The sequence below is a fragment of the Lytechinus variegatus genome, chromosome 8 (assembly GCF_018143015.1).
Source record: "Lytechinus variegatus isolate NC3 chromosome 8, Lvar_3.0, whole genome shotgun sequence".
NCBI classification, from domain to species: domain Eukaryota; kingdom Metazoa; phylum Echinodermata; class Echinoidea; order Temnopleuroida; family Toxopneustidae; genus Lytechinus; species Lytechinus variegatus.
In genome coordinates, this window is record NC_054747.1 from 14,259,336 (window position 1) to 14,278,320 (window position 18,985).

Consider the following 18,985-nt stretch of genomic DNA (forward strand, 5'->3'; position numbering starts at 1 on the left):
AGTAAGAAGTGAATATAGCTTTCAGATTGATATTTCATTTTTCTTTCTTTACATAGGTGACCTATTATTATTTTCATTTATTCATTTCTTAATGGCAATAGCCCTACGTATCGATTATTGTTTGTAACTCTAATTGTGTTTTTGTTATTACCAAAAAATAAGGATGATTTTTAATTATTTTCACGTTTCATTCATGAATTCGCATTTTTCTTTAGTTCAATTACTTGGTATTTCCCAAATTTATTTTGCAATCCGATAAAAAAAAGTTTCATAGCTTCCTTCATTTACATTCCACTGTGCAAGAGTTTATTAACATATCCTCTTAGTTTCGAGTTGCCATTCGAGAGTTCTTAATTCTTAATGAACTTGCTCAATGGAATGTCGTAAAACAAACTGTTAGACAATTGTATACGCCACTGTCAGAAATATCACAGACAAGATAGTTCATGAAACACTTCGTTTATTCAAACTATATACATGTACATGTATATCCTAGTCATTTCCCCAGTCTCGTTTGTGCTACGTATCATATCCATTCCATTACAATTCTGACAATAATGGAGTCGCCTAGTTACTGTAGATTTGTGTCTGGTGACTTTTGTCTTTGATATTAAACATTAACTTCAACGAACGAGATAACTTCACAAGTCAATGGTTTCGTTTCATTAAGAGCTAAGATAACTTTGCTGTATTACTTTGCGAATGGCTGCGGAACCACGTTACCATGGCAGCTGCCTTAATGACAATGCTATCACAGGGCCCTGGGAACAACTTTGTGACTCTGGTTTGCTGTGCTGATGTAAATTTGACCAGCAAAAAAATGGGAGGTTTCAGTACATTTTGGTTACATTTCTCCATTTTGTCGCACCTTCCAGAATTCCTGGTGGTGCTGAACTATGTAAAATAATGCACAAGGCAACCCCCCGCTTCCCAGGGCCATGAGAAACTACTCAATATAGCCTTTCGTGAAAGCCCCCCCCCCCCGGTTGTCTGGAAAGTTCGCGGCCAGTGCACCCCGTTTCACTCCCGCTCAGCGAACGCAGACTGTTGTCACAAGCCGGTCAAGAAGTTGTTTTTCCTTTAGAAAAAGACGCTCTTTCTTATCATGTCAAGCATAATCCTTGAACATTTCTGTGTTTGCATTATTATTACTATTATTTATTCGGCATAATGAAACATAATACAACATATACAAACAATAGGATAAGGAGAGTCACATGGATGCCGGGAAAGGAAAAAGATTAACTAAATAACTATAACCCGAAGGTCTTCCTTTCCAATCCATGTGACTTTACAAAGATAAACATGCATGTAACACAAAAATTGTAAAATACAACTGTAGGGGAGACCGGGGCCAGCCGGAACACGGGGCAAGCCGAAACACTGCAACCCCTTCCAAAACTAATTCATGCAACACCGCCCTCAATCTATCCCTATTAACAATACAAGTGTTGAATTATCATTGCAACAAATTGAGGGCAGCACCGCACAAATCTATTTCAAAGGCGCCAAAGAAAACCACAATGCTCCAACCCACCCCAAGCCCCAACCAACCCCGGTCCCCCCACAGTTGCTGAAGATAACAACAAATTAAATAATTTTATTCTGGATATCATAGCTATTCTATTGTTTGTATATATAGAAAATACTGGAATGATACTAAAATGATAATAAATATCTTTCAAAATTCCAAAAATTATTTAATATATATGGGTTCCCTCTATTAGGCCTACCAGTAATCAATTATGCCTGATCATATGCTTTATTACATTTGCGACATTGTTTATTTAGAGTGACTTCAAATTTCTTTAGTCGTTTTTTTTTTGCTTCTATAAGAAAATCAATTAGGTTTTCTTGATATTCTCGCGAGACCGCAAGATGCGGACGGGTTATCTTTAATTGCTCCTGAATATTTAATTATCACAAACTTAAATGGATATTTTTCTAAATTAAGTTAAAAACCCTGACAGAACCACAAATGAAGTTGACAGTTAAGGTTTATCACCAGAGTACGTTGCTTGAGAAAAAAGTTCAATTAACGAGAGTTTCAAAAACGCTTTATTCTGCTTCTCACCGGCCTCCAGCCAGCATTAATGTTATTTTGTCATTTTGTGCCAGTAGTGTTGTGATTCTATAGCTTTGTACACACAAAGAATGGATGAACTTTTTCTTTGCTTTCCGGATTTTCATATCATTTTCTTGAGAAATATCATAATAAACATAGCCTTTCCTGAATGATAAAATCTGATGATTTTTTTAATGTTTATCTCATGTTTTATTTTCCCGTTTGTTTGGAGCAGCTTTCTATTTCTATCTCCTTTAAATTCATTTTCAACAAGTCTTCCTGGCATAGCAATATAGGCAAAATAAGAGCAAAACTAACAATAATAATTACAAAAGCTACAATAGGAAAAGACCTTCGGATGTATGGTAATAATCAGACACTGATAATGATTTTTTAATGGAAGGTGACTAAAAAGCGGTAGGTGTATAATGATCATTCGATAAAACTCAATTTATAATCAACCTTATTACCTAGATTAATTTTCTTTTACATACAGTGTACTTTTAATTAAAGAAAGATAAAATGAATCGTAAAGTACCTTATTCAGGACAGTAATAACTCCTGATAACCGAATCTTTACTCAGTGGTTAAACCTATTTCCATCTTAGTTTGTATAAACCTACACGTGATTGCTACCCCCATAACCATGATAACGTGTGATTCCACAGAACCAGTTCAAATGAAAGATTCCATTGGTGCTAAAAAGGACTGCGAGAGTAGCTGTTGTAAATCAATATACCACATTTTGAGGTTGGTGGCATTACTGTTGCAGGAATCATACTGCAGTACAAATACTTTTTAGGAAAGTTTCATCTTGGCCACCCTTTTCAATGATTATTAGTGAACAAAGTATGTGTAGGACACTCAGCTCCACCGGTTGAGCTACGGAATAAAATTAGTGGTACGTGTATTATTTTTATTTGTCGATATTAATGATTTTAGTCTAAAAGAAATGGGTTTCTTCTTAACAAGAGAAGCTCTATAGAACTGTCGCGGGGCTAGCCCATCGAGCGTCTTAAAATTGTGCGCATGCGTCCGCTCAATACGTCTACAGTCAATGTGTGTCGACTGAATTCAAAATAATTTTCTGAAGTCACTAAATACGACATGAAGGAAGTGGGCTAGGAAGACTGATTACTGGTTGGAACCTTGCACATCTAGCGCCCTTGACGGCATTATTTGCCTCCATGACTCGGATAAGTTCTCCCCGATTATCACTCTCGATCTTCCGCAACTGTTCTTGAAAGCGACGTTCCCTTTCTTCCTCCTGAAGTTTCATCTCCCGGATCTCCAGGGCGTTCCGTTGCATCTCAAGCTCATGCCTCTGTTGCTGCAGATTCATCTTCATCTTGTGCTCATACTCTAACATCTCCAGTTCCATCATCTTCATCCGAAAGTCGTTCTTGAGTGTGTCAATCTCCTTCCGTTCCTCCTCCATTTTTTGCAACGTCTCTTTACCCTCTCCCCTTTTGCGTCGCTGGTCTTCAGTCATGTCAGTGGGCTTGGTACGCGCAGCGTTTTCCGGTGTTACTACCTTTTCTCTACGACCCATCTTCAGCATATTTTTCTTTTTCTCCTTCTCTACTCGTTGGTAATGCTTGAAGACAGCAGTATTATCTCCGATCGTCATGCATCTCTCAAGCAGTGACCCGGGGGGGGGGCACTCAGTATATAATGCATAGTGGGTATGTGCCGCGGAGGGGACCCCCATTTTTACACTCAAATTTCCGTTCCAAGGCATAGCATTTTTGCCTTGTTGAGAAAAAGAACAAAGAAAGCCGCTCCAAGGCATAGCATTTTCTTCTTATCGAGAAAAAAGAAGAGAGAAATCCGCTCCAAAGCTTCGCATATTTTTCGTTACGCCGCTCCGATCGCGTTGAATGAGCTGCAATTTTGGTGAAAAGCGGCCGTAGAGCTCCCCGGCGGAGGCCGCGCTAGCTGCATCATGCACGCATGACCGTTCCGTAGGGATGCATACGCGCTCACACGCTGGCGATCCGTTCCAAGGACCCCCGTTTTCACAAAAATTTGTCGTTCCGAAGCCCGTTCCGAGGACCCTCCTTTTTACAATAAGCCCGCTCCAAGGCCCCCGTTTTTTGTCTCGCCCGCGGCACACCCCCACCACTTTTTTGGTCGAGTGCCCCCCCCCGGGTGCAGTGACAACAGATTGAGTTGGTATTGCTCGTCGAGTTTGGTGTGTTCGTCGGTGATGTTAGCCACCTCGTAGATGTCACTAAACCCTGCTACACGGAGCACGGCAGTCAGTATTTCGACGTTCTTCCGCTCCGCAACGTCAAGGTGAGTGACAACAGCGATGGGGTAGCAACCTATAGTTGAATGACAAAAGGTACCTGTGACATATACCCTCTCTAATTGATTTCTATATAATAATTACTATGGCAAAACTTTTAACATCACTCTTTTTAGCCTATTGCTGTGTATTTTTATTACGAATCTGTCGAGGTCTTAACTTGTAATACATGTATATGCCTCGAATGAATGTCACCTCTACACATCGCTTTGTATTTTCATTACAAATTTTGCAAGGTCTTATTATGCCTTGAAGGAATGCCACATCTCCAAATGTTTTTTTTTTGGTTGTTGTTATGTTGATGCTAATTCAATTATTAGAATGTTATAGAATGCAAACAAAAATATAAGATTTATCATTTTGCTGGGGACAAATTTTTCATGAAAGGGACACAAACAGGAAGATCGCTTACAGTATAATATCGGCCGAATAATTGACATTTGGTTTTGTTTTAATTGATGAAAATTGCAGACATTTATGCTTCTCAAGGCCATTGGCGGCGGAAGCCAAAAAAAAATTAGGGGGTTAACCTGAAATTTTGTGATGGGCACATGTGAAAATAATTGATAAGCAAAAAAAAAAAAAAAAAGTTCATCAAGCAAAATTTCAAGGGGGGGGTACAAGAGACATTTTAAGGGGGGTTCACCAGAATTTAAGGGGGGACGCAGGAAAAAAAAGATGACAAGCAAAAAAAAAAAAAAAAAAAAAAAGTTATCAATTACAAATTTAGGGCGATCGTCCCACACCTCAAATTTTGGGGGGATCTGTCCCCCCCCCCGCTTCCGCCGCCTATGCTCAAGGCTGCAGAATATGCCGGCTTCTAGTCCAATGACAGTGTAGGCTTTCAATTATTTGCCGAAGGTTTTGGACGAAATGAGAAATTGAGGAATACCTTGATGTCGATGAAAGAAATCGATCACGAGATTAAGCCCTGCGAAGTCAGCCTCTATATCGTGAATGGCGCTGCAAGAAATAAAAAAGATGATTGCTAACAATAAGTGCTATCATAACAAAACAACAAAACCGATGCAACATTCAATCGGTATTTATTTATTAATATTTATTTCACATCTTTATACAGGGTAACCAATTAAGCTATACACGATAAAAAACATTAACAAAGATAAGCTGGTTTGCAATTGGGCCCTGTTAATCAAAATACATAAAAATTATAAAGTACATAATGATAATATGCAAAATATACAAGAATTAAACCTTTAAAAATCCCAATCCTCATCAGAAACACACAAACACACTGAAGCACCCAAACCCACACACACCCCCATTACACTCTGCAGACTCTTTACTTACTTGTAACATATGATAGATTTACCTAAAACAATTTCAACATTATTATGATGATAAAACAAATTAACTTCTCTTAACCATGTCAACCAGAATATCATTTTATTTTACTTGATGAATTTCTGCAAAGTATGTCATAATCATTTCTCTTTCTATCTAAAGGCATGGTTACACCGCCCGGGCGTTGTTGGAGCGGTCGTGGAGCAAAGAGAAAAAAAATCATCACCACTCGCTCCCGTTCACCTTTTTTGATTTCGATTGTTTTTATTTTGTTTTTTATTTTTTCCCCAATTTTGTGAGCTCCACGACCGCTCCACCAACGCTCGGGTGGTGTGACCAGGCCTTTACGAAAACTTGAGCAATAGGTAGCTCGCCTGTTCGACGAGAAGCTTGACAAGTTTCTGCATCATCGGTTGTTCCGCTGAACTACCACTACCGTTCGCTACAGTCAAATGTCAGAAATTTTCAAATGAATTCACAGGAACGATTCCTGTCTACTGGATGGTAGGTGTTTAGAATGGTGTTAAGACTAGCCTACACCAGACGGCGATCTGATAACACTATACCAACTTAGCAAGAACTTTCACCATGCAGTGTTAGATTTATGGCTAATTCAATTGGCGTACATTACGTTTTTATGGTGATTCATAACTGCCAAGGATGTGTTGCTGTTCTTAACAAGTAGGCCTATATCTTTAGCCCAAAATGCACATTATGCGATGCGATACGTCGAGTGTTTTTTATAAATCGCATTTTGCATTAAATATTAAAGTTCAAAGAAAAAAGTACTTTATTTGAAGTTCGGCACAATGTTAGAAATAATCTGGACGAAAACAACCTGTATGTCAAACAAGGTCTCGATCATTTCATATAACTGCCAGTGTGCCAATGACTCTAAACTGCCCTTTTTAAGAGAACTCTTTGATGAGTGTGACTTTATGCTAATTCAGGAGCATGGTCTCTATAAGTCTCAATTTGGGTGGTTTGATAACATAAATGAAGTAAATGGAGTAGGGAAGCATGGTATGAGTGCTATGAATGAAGAAAAGCAGTCAGCTGGAAGACCTTATGGCGGAACAGCTATAATTTGGAAGCATGGTCTAAATGTAAAAGTTGAGCCAAAAATAACTGAATCAGATTCAAAGAGACTTAGTGCAGTTATTGTTACGTTGGAAAATCAGAAACGTTTGTTGTTGGGTAGTATTTATATGCCATGTGATGACAGGTGCCAAAATGCCAATTTAGTAGAGTTCCAACAAGTACTGAATGAAATAGATATTTTAATGAATGAGTTAAATCCTGATTTTGCCTGCTTTGGAGGGGATTTTAATACGGATGTCTCTAGAGACACTTTCCAAACAAGGTGTTTTTTAAACTTTTTTGCAGATTATCATATTTGTACGCAGGATGAATTATGTGATTTTGATTTTACTTTCAGTAGCAAAGGTAGTAACCACAAATCATTGATTGATCATTTTGTTTTAACAGATAGTTTAGTTGAGGCTTTGCAGGTGTATGAATGCATTGATACTGTTAATAATTTCTCAGATCATGTTGCTGTTAAATGTCAGTTGGACCTGTACATGTCAGAATTCTCAGACATTAGTGAACACGAAGAACAAACAAAAAAGTGCTATAATTGGAGTATAGCAAATCAGGAGGAGCTGGATAGATATGTGGATATGTTGTCCGAAATTCTACATTTATTAGTTATTCCATATTGTGCATTAAATTGCAGAGAAAAACACTGCCAAAGACATAGTCGAGAATTGAATGAGTTTCATGATAAAATTGTTGATGCATGTCTGAATGCTGCCTTCCATGTAATGTGTAAAAGTTCTCAGAAACCAAAATGTAAGGTAATACCTGGATGGAATGAGCATGTAGAGGTATATTTCAAAAATGCACTGTTTTGGCACAAGTTGTGGGTTGAAAATGATCGCCCCAAAAGTGGTGAAATTTTTGAATTGCGTAAAAAAGCAAGAACGGATTATCATAAAATTCTGAAAAAGACTTTGAGAGAGATAGATGTAATAAAGACTGATAAAATGGCAACTGCAATTGCATCAGGTAGTACCAGATCATTTTGGTCTGAGGTTAAGAAATATAATCGATCCAAGAATGTCAGTAGATATCCTAATGTTGATGGTGTTCAAGGAAAAGATAGTATAGCTGGAATGTTTGCTGATAAATTTGACGGGTTATATAACAGTGTATCTTCAGTGAATTGGATATGGTAGATCTTAAAAATGATATTGATAACTCTGTTGATAATAAATGCAGATGCCACGAGTGTGTACAAGATGACCATATAATAACAGAAGAAGAGATATGTAATGCAATAGCTAAGTTGAATGGGTCGAAAAAAGACGATATTAGTGGATTAATGTCTGACCATTTAATTCATGGTAAAAAGGTTATCAGTAAATATGTTGCTATGTTATTCACAGGGATGATCTGGCATGAAATGACACCTGATAATATGCTTCGAAGTACAATGATTCCAATTCCTAAAGGACGTTGGGCCAATCTGGGTGATTCGTGCAACTTTCGAGCAATTACGTTAAGTAGTATAATCGGAAAAGTGTTGGAGTTGGTGATTATGAAAAGATAAATTAATAATCTGTGCACTAGTGAGCTGCAGTTTGGCTTTAAAGAAGGGCTGTCAACAACTATGTGTACCAGTATGGTAAAAGAGACAGTGTCATACTTTGTTCATGAGAAGAGTTATGTATATGGTCTTGTATTAGATGCAAGCAAAGCCTTTGATAGAGTTAATTTTGTTAAATTGTTTAAAATCATGTTATGCAAAGGAGTATGTCCCATGTTCTGTAAACTTCTATTGAATATGTATTTGGACCAAAAGATCCGTCTAAGATGGAACGGTGTTTATTCTGATTATTTTACTGTCTCTAATGGTGTAAAACAAGGTGGAATATTATCGCCCAGTCTATATTGTTTATATATTGATAGACTTCTGTCTGAACTCCAAGATAACGGTGAGGGTTGTTTTATGGGACATGTATTTGCAGGTGCTTTCTCTTATGCTGATGATTTAATCCTATTGTCACCTAGTGCTGTTGCCCTCAACAGAATGATCCTTATTTGTCAGGATTATGCTTCAGAATATGATATAAAATTCAACAGTGAGAAGAGCCAGCTTATCATATTTACATGTGATAGAAAAAAGGTAGTTGACCCACAGATCAAAGTCAGTGGTAGTCCAGTTCAGGTTGTGGATAGAATTTGTCATCTTGGTCATGTCATCAATCAGGATATTTTTAGTGATGATGTTTCCAAACCCATAGGTGATTTTAATCGTCAGTGCAATATGGTTTTGAGCAATTTCAAACATGCCAAGTGTTATTTGCGTAATATTCTGTTTCAAAAATTTTGTTGTAGTTTTTATGGAACACAGTTATATGCACTATTTGATTCATCTTTAGATGCTCTATTTAGACACTGGAGAATAGCTATTCGCAGGGTGTGGAAAGTTCCTTGGCAAACACACAATGTGTTCTTACCTTTTTTGGCCAAAACGATGTGCATAAAATTGTGGTTTCATAGAAGATGTTTAAATTTTGTCTTGTCATCTCTTAAGGCTAATAACTTTACCGTATCATATATAACAAAAATGAGTCAGTTTGGTTCATTCTCTGTGCTTGGGGGGAATATCAAATACTTGAATAGTAAATATATGATGGACCCTAGACAGGTGAATAGGCAGTGGAATAAGGTTCAGTGCAACTTAGCTAATGTGGATCGCATGGTTGAGCAAATTAGGGAACTCATTACAATGAGGGATGAAAAGGATGTATCCTATTTAACTGAAAGTGAATTGAAGGAACTTATTGACTTTCTGTGCCTACAGGCATATTGATTCATGGTCCCACCTCGGTTTTGTTTTGTTTGTTGTTGAATGGATGTTTTAAAGTGCATTTTTAATATACTGAATATGCTTGTTTTGTAAATTGGAAAACACGTTTATGTATATGTGCATTTTTATGCGAATAAAGAAGACTTTGAATTGAAGTGAATAATTGTGCTTTGCGGCATGCCACGTTGTCAAGTCCAAATAGGCTCCAAGTCGCAGCCGATTAATGATTATGTCAGTGTGATTTTGAATTGAATTTGAGTTTATTCTTATGGCCTATGGAGGCACGAACTAGACTGAAAATGTATTTCACTTTAGTCCTACATGTACCTCTGTTCCTATCTCTGATCACTAAGATATTTTTGGTTGGAATGTTCATATCAAATGTTATTATAATTTCTTTGTAAATCAAATCGCAACGAATCGCATAGTGTACGCCGGGTTTAGTATACAGTGTAAATACCTGAACACGAAGATAACACAAGAAATCGGATGTCCTGTTTCAAGGTTTAGTGTTGGTGTACATGACGTATCAGAACTCGGTTGCTCTTCATCAACTGCCCACTGCACACGCTCGCTGTAGCCTCGATGACCATCTTATAATAGAAGTACAATATAAACGTTTGATTCAGTTATATCATATGACAGGGTCGTTATGGAAATCATTTTGAAACTGACAATACCACCCTGTATAAATAAAGTTACAAATAGATAAATAAAATTATGTGATGATTTTGTAGAATTTAGGATTATGTTTTCCAAGACGTTGGTATATGGGTATATCGTGCCACGATTGAAACGGTGCATCTTATTCGTCAAGACTTAATCGTATAGTAATCGTATCAGATCACATCTTACCAGTTGTGGCATTCGTATTAATGTTGGAAAAATTTGAATGGTTTAAAAAAAAAGTTCGCAATCAATTACGAAGGGCTAATCGATCAATCGTACACTGTGAGAAAATTTATCCTCAAAATAAAAGAAGTTCCTGCAGCAGAGTCTTGAGAACACCTGTAATCTTACCGATTTGCGTAATCTTACAAGAAATTGGTATTTGGAGTATGGAATCTTACAAATTTCCTTGAATAAAACATCCTTTTCCCCTTTTTAAACAGACCTGTTCTGTTAAATTACAGAAAAATTTCCTGTTTTATGAATTTACAGAATGATTCTGTTATTGCTTTCTGCAAAATCTTCTGTTTATTTTCAGTAAAATCACGTTGTCTTAACGATGTACGACAGAGGGTACGGGGTATCTCGTTCCCATTGCCGTACGATCCTTTACGAAAGCCACGATTGGCCTTTCGTAATGATGATCGCAAAAAATCGAACAATTCAAAGTATTTCTACGATCAATGCGATTACAACGACTGATCTGATAAGATCTGATAGGATCACTACGATTGCCCCACGACTAAATACGCCGTTTGAGTCGTGGTGCAAATCGTGACAGCTTGAACTAGGTATGTGAGTAGTCCAGGGGAGTATTTAACTGAAAAGCGGAGGTGCTGGGAGTGTTCCAGGTGGATATCTTATTTTTGTGCTCGTCAATTTTTGCGGACCAAAATCATATTCATTTGGGAGTGAAAATCACCTTTTCGTGGGAGAAGGGGCTTGTAAATCTTTTGTTCACAAACCAGCACCCATTTTAAGAAATCGTTCCCATACAAATCCCTGACCAAAACACTAAAACTTAACTTACCCAGTTGCGCTGCTATTTCAGCCTGTGCTTGTTCTGCACTCGGGTTGTCTAAGCCTCGGTTATCAATTACGTACATGCAGTGGGTCAAATTGGCTATCTTTCTGAACATTGTGTGGCCTCCTGCCTTTTCTTGACTTGCAACGTCGACCCATTGTGCCCTTCTCAGACGTCCTGATACAGCAAATTTTAGGGAATTTATAAGAGAGCTTTTCCCGCATCCTGTCCTGCCAAACAGTCCAATGAACAAATTTTCTGGAAATGTTATTTTGTCGGGAACTGTTACAGTAATACCTGGTTTGTAATTTTGAACGATCTCACGGATTTCTTTTATTTCCGACTCCATGTTGTCTTGAAAAAGTTCTGCTGCCATGCATGGGACTTTTCGGTTTCAGGCAGTCCCTTTCTAGAGTTGCAGAATATAAGCGAGGAATGTAGTTTCTTTGGGAAACGTTTGCAGTTCGGTGTCATTAAAAAAAGAAAATGTTATAACCAATTGTAAAATGTAACTGGAAATTCTATTGCGAGAGGTCGAATGAATAACACAGATAATTTGATTTCAAAATTCTTAGCATAATGTGATCATCAAATATGGCTTGGTAAATAGCCTCCCAGTGGAAGCAAAGTGCGCATGCTTAACACGGTTATAAGAAACGCCCATTAAGGCGGGCCTCCATAGAACATCCCGCCCCTCTCCTCAGGGTCATATGACATTTCGCAATCGTCAACTCTTGTGGAAATTATAATCATCAGATCTCTTTGCTATACTCGAATTCCAGTGTATTGTTCTTACAAGTTCCCGCACAGCACGTACAGCAGAAACAACTCAGAAAAATGGCCAATGCTGGTGGTATCGAAGTTGCTTTTCTTTCCCTCTCAACGGAATCCTGTGTAGATCAGTTAATTGAACGTATTAATACAGGTCATGGACTACATTGCATTTTTGTGAAACTCACACATCGGGACTTACAGTTCTTTATGCCTCAAGATGAGTATGACGCTGTGGTTCTGTTACATTCAATTTCACAAGGTCGTAACTCCATCACTGATGTTGCAGACGCTAAATACAACAAACTGCTGCTCAAGCTGAAGGAAACATATGGTAAATATTCATTAATGGCCATTCCAGTGAGAAGTTAATTATGGAAGATATTCCATTACATTTACATGATAAGGCCTAGACAGGCATGTAGAATTAGAGAAATATACAATTCCATAGAGGTGGACCCAGGGGGCGGAAGGGTCCACCCCTCCCACTTGTGGTGGTGTTAAAAAATCTAAGGAAAGAAAAACAAATGAAGAAGAAAGGAAGTAAGGAAAGAGATTATAAAGTGGGGGAAGTAGAAAAGGTAAAGGGGAAAATATCTCCTATACTGCTTTATCGCACTTGCATTGCCTGATTTAGAGATTCATATAAGATGGATCGTATATAGCGCTTATACTTTTTCATTCTGAAGTCAAATTGAAAATATTTCAGTTTAGTTCAGTTTTGTGTTTTGATCATTTTATTCAGTGAGATGCGCATCCTGTTCATTTTTTTTAGAAATGCTTAAATTTTGCTCATATGTTTATATTAAGATTTTGTGCTCGATTTCTGCTTTTAAATTAGCTCTATTTGTTTAGTTGAAAAATTAGTGTCAGTATTGATACAGCTGTTCCTTCGTGGGTAGGCGGATAAATTATTACATTTTGACACGTTTTATATTTAGTTTTCCATAACACATTGACGTCTCATTCTTTTTTTTTTCTTTTCTAACAAAACACCAAAATTTTAGCTCTATTTGTTTAGTTGAAAAATTAGTGTCAGTATTGATACAGCTGTTCCTTCGTGGGTAGGCGGATAAATTATTACATTTTGACACGTTTTATATTTAGTTTTCCATAACACATTGACGTCTCATTCTTTTTTTTTCCGAACAAAACACCAACATTTTATAATCCTCTAATTTATATTACATTTGGGTTTTTTCTCCAGTCAATCATCACCGGACCTTCCGAAATGTTCAAACTGTCTCATTCTTTCATAATATCCACTGAATGTACAGCACCCTTTTAAAATTTAAGTCACACCCACTTAACCCAAATAGCTAGTGATGAGTTTTTTTTCCCCTGTTAATTCGTAGAAATTTATGGACCATCGTTATATTTTTGTTATTTACATGTACCGCATAGGTAATCACATAATAAATGTTTGTAAATGATGTATGTGTGTCGAATTTGTTGAATATCATTTACAATCGCATCTTCTCAAAGAATATACACTAAATTTCCATCATTAGATGTTTCATCTGCAAATATTGTTTAATATCATTCTATTGAGGGCCTTTTCTGGGCACTCATCGACTACCAATCAAAAGTAGTTTCCTTATCATTAAGAGTAGACTTCAACATTGTGATTTATCAGGATATTGGTATTACGTGCATGTGTCACTGTACTACGATCAGTGTTGAACAAGACTCTTCATATCTCTTATACATTTTTTTCTGCAGGTCCTGATCGTGTGGGTGTCATTGTTCATTCCATGACCAGTTACAGCCCAGTATCAAAGAGCGCCCTCATGATGGTGTTTAAGAAGTCACAGCCAACAACTTTCAAGTGTTCTAATTACGTCATCCAATGCAACAACCCGGCAAAAATGGAAGATGAACACATCTCGCGCCTTATTGAGTTCCTTAAAAATGCACCTCATCATGAAAAACCGAAGCCTCTCCTAGAAGGGTCTACATCCGCAGCACGATTGAGTGAAGCAACAACAACGAATATTGCCAGACCTGATGAGCATTCGCATTCGTCGGGGGAAATCCCAGAGACTAAATCTACTTCGGCTGCATCGGACAAAAATAGTGTAACGAGACACGAGGATAGTTCTCCTGATAATGAAAATCCTGCTTTGCAAATTACACGTGGTAAAGCAGGAGGGCGCGAGGATTTAGAGCACACTGATGTTAGTGCTAGTAAGGACAGGAAGACTCTCTTTTCTACTGCTTCCGCCGCTGACGCACCGATGGAGATAGATGACTCTAAAGAGGGGACTGAGGTTCCTCAAAATACAAGGCCAACTAGAGATCCTCCCGCCAATTTTGATAGACATATGCCTAAAGCTGGCAAAGCAGATATGTCCTCACTTCCACATCCATTATCGCAAGATCCCCATGAGCCCTCTGTCAGCCTTAGCTTGGGATCATACAGTGAGAAAGCAGGAGGAAGTAATTTTTCAGGATTTTCCCAGCATCGTAGCACAACTTCATCCGACGATGCCTATTCGTCAGCAGCCGTCAGAGAATATCCTCATCCGAAGAGCCATGGTTACGGACAAGCGACTTCAGCAAAGACGCAACCATCTACGCCATTGGAATCAACTGTAGACCAACATGCAGCGAACGTGATGGCTAGTCAGCAGAAGATTATTAGCGAGAAGTGCGCTGCTTTGGCATTCTTTGATCTCTCCCGTAGAGGAAACCATTCAGTTTCGGAGGCTGTTAGAAAACTCTTTCCTCAAAGGACACTTATGCCGCATGGCGACTGGAAAGAACTGGAAGGCACGTGGCATATGTACACGGCCATTCTTATCGACGTCGGGATATCACCGACTTCCGAACTACATAGAGATGTCTTGTTGGCTTGCCTGGATAACATGTGTATGTTCAAATTTTAAAAAGTATATATCGCTTCCATTCTAAATGCAGTCTATATTCAGCTGTATTACTGTCCAAGCAATATTCCGTATTTTTGCACTTGTTTGGCTGCCCCTGCTCCTCTTCCCATAAAAGTATTATCTTGGTGGGTGGTAAAATCTTTCTATTCTTTTTTCAACCATCATAATTTTCATTGAATTTCCTTTGATCTGGCTAGATTGATTCCTCTACCGTATAAATATGTTTAAAAAATGTCATAGATTTTAAGAATTAACTTGCTGAGCTCCATTCCCCCAAAGGACATTTTGGATATAATTGATGAGATTCGGCGTATTTAACATTTACAATAGTACGTAAAACATCCAATATTACATTGCCTTTATTTTGATGGTAGAGCAGGCGCTGGTCGGGGGGGGGGGGTCGAAACTACCTTCCTTTGAGAGTGATTACTTCTTTTTGTCAATTCCTTTTTTAGACTTTAAATGTTCGTATTGTTTTTACTGATGACCGTTTCTTTTTCTTTCATTGATTCATGAAATGTTTGGAACAATGCACCCCCTTCAGAAAAGTCCTTGATCCACTCCTGGGCTACAGAATGTCGGACACTGATATTCCATGTCAAGACTGTTACCACTGTCTTTACGTCAGCTCATTACTGGATGATAAATTCACGGCTAGAATGAGATCAAAGGGAGAAGCTTGGTTCAAAACAATTCTTTCAAAATAAATATTTAAAATTTACTTAACGTAGTTGGAAACTTAAATAACAAGATTTGAATTTATCACTTGGTATCTGTAGGAAATAATTGAAATCAATACTCCAGTCAATAAACGTGGAAAATAGTATCGCTCTAACAGTATTATTATTTATTTTTTAATAACTTTTTTCTCTTTGCTTTCTTGCCAGATGATAGACAAAATGTCGCCATCTTGTTTCCGGCCTCTACTACAGGCCCCGTCTCAGAACCTGAACGTAAGTTGTCAAGTCAAACACAATTCGATGTGCATTATGGTTATGGGGACTTTTTTGTTAGGCAGGTGGGAATCCGGGATCGTGGAGGTGGTTTAAGCGAAAGTCTTTAATGATGGACTCTCAAGCCAAACTCGGACATACAAGTCTCATGAATATTGTGTGAAAGTTGGCATCTCCAAGTTTTATGAAGGACACGATGCACTAACTCTTACGCAGGTGAATTACCTATCATGAACGTTTTAGCGTGTACTATTCTTCGGTTATATTTTGTTAAACTTTTCTCGTAAATAGAGCACTCGAATAAACCTCCAGTACATAATTCACAGCAGAGGGGAACACAAAGCGAAGAGGGGGAGGAGTGGAACGTTGTGGCCCAGTGGATTAGTCTCCGGACTTTGAAACAGAGGGTCGTGGGTTCAAATCCCAGTCATGGTGTAATTTCCTTCGGCAAGAAATTTATCCACATTGTGCTGCACTCAACCCAGGTGAGGTGAATGGGTACCTGGCAGGAATTTATTCCTTGAAATGCGTGTGCACTGTAATTACGGCTGACAAGCTACAGCTGGGGTAATAATATCCAAGTCCTTTGGAAGCGCATAGAGACATTATTCATTGTGATATGCGCTATACAAGAACTGCTTATTATTATTTGGAAAAAAAAAAAGAGTCATGTTAGGGCTTATGGCTTTGGACTTAACGGTTTTTGTTCAACTGGTTTCATTCATTTCCGATGAGATCAATAAGAAACATGAAACTGTCTACATTGTCTATGTTTTTGCATCTCAAGGATAAGGCGATTGGAATTTTCTTTTGTTAATTATATGTATATATTTTAGGGAGCAGATTGAGGAGAACGTATAGCATTATATCAGAGAATATTCTTGTTGAAATGTACTTCTATAAGAAGAGATTTAGGCCACAAATTGTATGTTTGTATGGATTCCTGAACATACACGGAACTTGAACACGTTGAACGAGCTTAAGGATAATTTAGTGCTAACAAAATTATTCAAAGTGGGATGGACGATGCACACCTTTGTTCTTGTCTCACTTTCATTTTATCTCTTATTGAATGCAGAAAGTTTTTATCACCTCGTTTCAACATTTCCCTACTACCCGGATTCAGGAAGATTTGGTGACGATACCAAAAAGAATCTGGTTCATTGGCTCAGCGACTGTTCCCTCCGGCACGATGGTAACCTGCATCCGAAGAAAAATCGCCTTGTAAGATTTTTGGAGAAATTTGTTTAGAATTAAATAGAATATTACGTTGATTTTTCAGTAACGGTAACGGTTTTAATAGAGGGTTTTCCCAGTCATTTACCGCCCTTTCTCAAGGTAAAAAAAAATCGTAATGCGAATGATGATTCCAGTGAAAAATAAGGCTAATGACGAATATTTAGCACGTGTGAAACCAAACCTGAACGTGATTGGAATCACGAACGCTAATCACAGTTACGATAACAATGGCAATCATCATTACAATGATGATTCAAGATTCACGTGTGAAAAGGCCCTATGACAAACGCCGCGGACGCATGGGCGGCGGAAGTGGGAGGGGATGGACAGATCCCCCCAAACTTTGAGGTGGGGGGATGATCCTCCCCCCCCCTAAATTTTTAGTTGATGACCTTTTTTTTTTGCCTGTCAATTTTGTTCCCTGTGTCCCCCCCTAAATTATCATGGTGAACTCCCCTTAAAATGTTTCTTGTCTCCCCCCTAAAATTCTAAAATTTAGGTTGATGACCTTTTTTTTTGCTTGTCAAATTTTTTTTACATGTGTCCATCACAAAATTTCAGGTAGACCCCTCCATAATTTGTTTGGCTTCCGCCGCCAATGCGCGGACGCCTTTTGTAACTTAACGCAGATACTCTTTCTCTTCTCTCTCTCTCTCTCGTTTGTCTAACGCTATTCAATGTCAAAACATGAAGCCTTTGCCGAAAATCGGTGAATCAGAACAGTCGTGAAATATGGACATATGTCAAAGTAAACGACATAATTATTTGCAATTATTCGGACTATCCGTTGTCCCAGTCCACCAATTTTCGACAAAAACCTTTCAGCTGTCCAGTGTGATTTGACTGGCATTTTTAAAGAACTGGTGCGTCGTAGAGAGCATCGAACACTCCCTATAATTGACGCGAAAACCTTGTAGGAGGAAGGATAGAGTTGGTTTGACAATAGGTCCATTGCAAGGGAGCGTTTCATAAAACAAATATCCAGTGATCTACCACCAGTATTTGCTATAGTATAGGCCATTTAAATTCTGTAACCTGATTGGCTGACACCAAATTAGTCAGTGAATAGTGCATTCTTGTTGTCTATCAAGAAAATGCTCGACAGATATTCCTACTCATTTACTTTTTTCATGCATAACCGTTCGAAATCTTGCGTAAAACATGTGTACGCTATTTGAAATACAAATGCTTTCTTATTTTTTACAAAAAATGATTTGATCTTGTGCTTGTAATTGGAAAGGGTTTATTTTGCATAGATTTATTGTTTGCAATTTTCTTTTGTGATTTCACTTTCGTTTACACGAGACTCAGTTAGTCTAGTTTAGTTAACAGTTTAATTCAAAACAAAAAATATGTTGGTACTTCAAAAAGCATCAATAAATTTGTACGAGTTTTCCACAGAGAAAGATGAAGTTTCAAAATAGCAGAAATGTATTAGGATTAAAATGATTCATTTCAGGGTAATAATGAAACTCACCCTGGAAAAATAGAGATTCTCATAAATTGTTGTATTTCATTATAGAGGCCTAGGTGGTGTGGGGGATGACCCCCCCGCTACACCCACAAATGTAATAACGCCCACAAATGTAATAACACTTTACCCACAAATGTAATAACGCCCACAAATGTAATAACACTTTACCCACAAATGTAATAATTTCACCCACAATTGTAATAATGCACTTTACCCACAAATGTAATAATTTTTGATCGCCCACAAATGTAATAATGACTTTACCCACAAATGTAATAAATTTGAAGGGATTTTTGGCAAATCCGTTCTCAACTAAAATCGTATAGTAATGCGTTCATATAGCACAAAAGTGCAAAGTCTCTTTTCCTGACCCGGTTAATTAACAAATTATAATATAAATCCAAAGTCT

General features: G+C 37.9%; 2 protein-coding genes and 1 pseudogene across 2 annotated transcripts; 2 read left to right on the top strand and 1 right to left on the bottom strand.

Annotated features, from left to right (window-relative positions):
• Positions 1-3,161: 3,161 nt before the first annotated feature.
• LOC121420676 lies at positions 3,162-11,968 on the bottom strand (annotated as a pseudogene).
• LOC121420026 lies at positions 6,499-8,282 on the top strand. Its single transcript, XM_041614548.1, has 2 exons — positions 6,499-7,593; positions 7,732-8,282. Exons 1-2 carry the CDS (start codon positions 6,524-6,526, stop codon positions 7,919-7,921), a joined length of 1,260 nt encoding a protein of 419 aa, XP_041470482.1. The 5' UTR covers positions 6,499-6,523; the 3' UTR covers positions 7,922-8,282.
• Positions 11,969-12,088: 120 nt separating the features above from the next.
• Positions 12,089-17,114, top strand: LOC121420677. The gene is made up of 4 exons (XM_041615338.1): positions 12,089-12,356; positions 13,745-14,893; positions 15,798-15,863; positions 16,942-17,114. Exons 1-4 carry the CDS (start codon positions 12,089-12,091, stop codon positions 17,112-17,114), a joined length of 1,656 nt encoding a protein of 551 aa, XP_041471272.1.
• Positions 17,115-18,985: the final 1,871 nt, after the last annotated feature.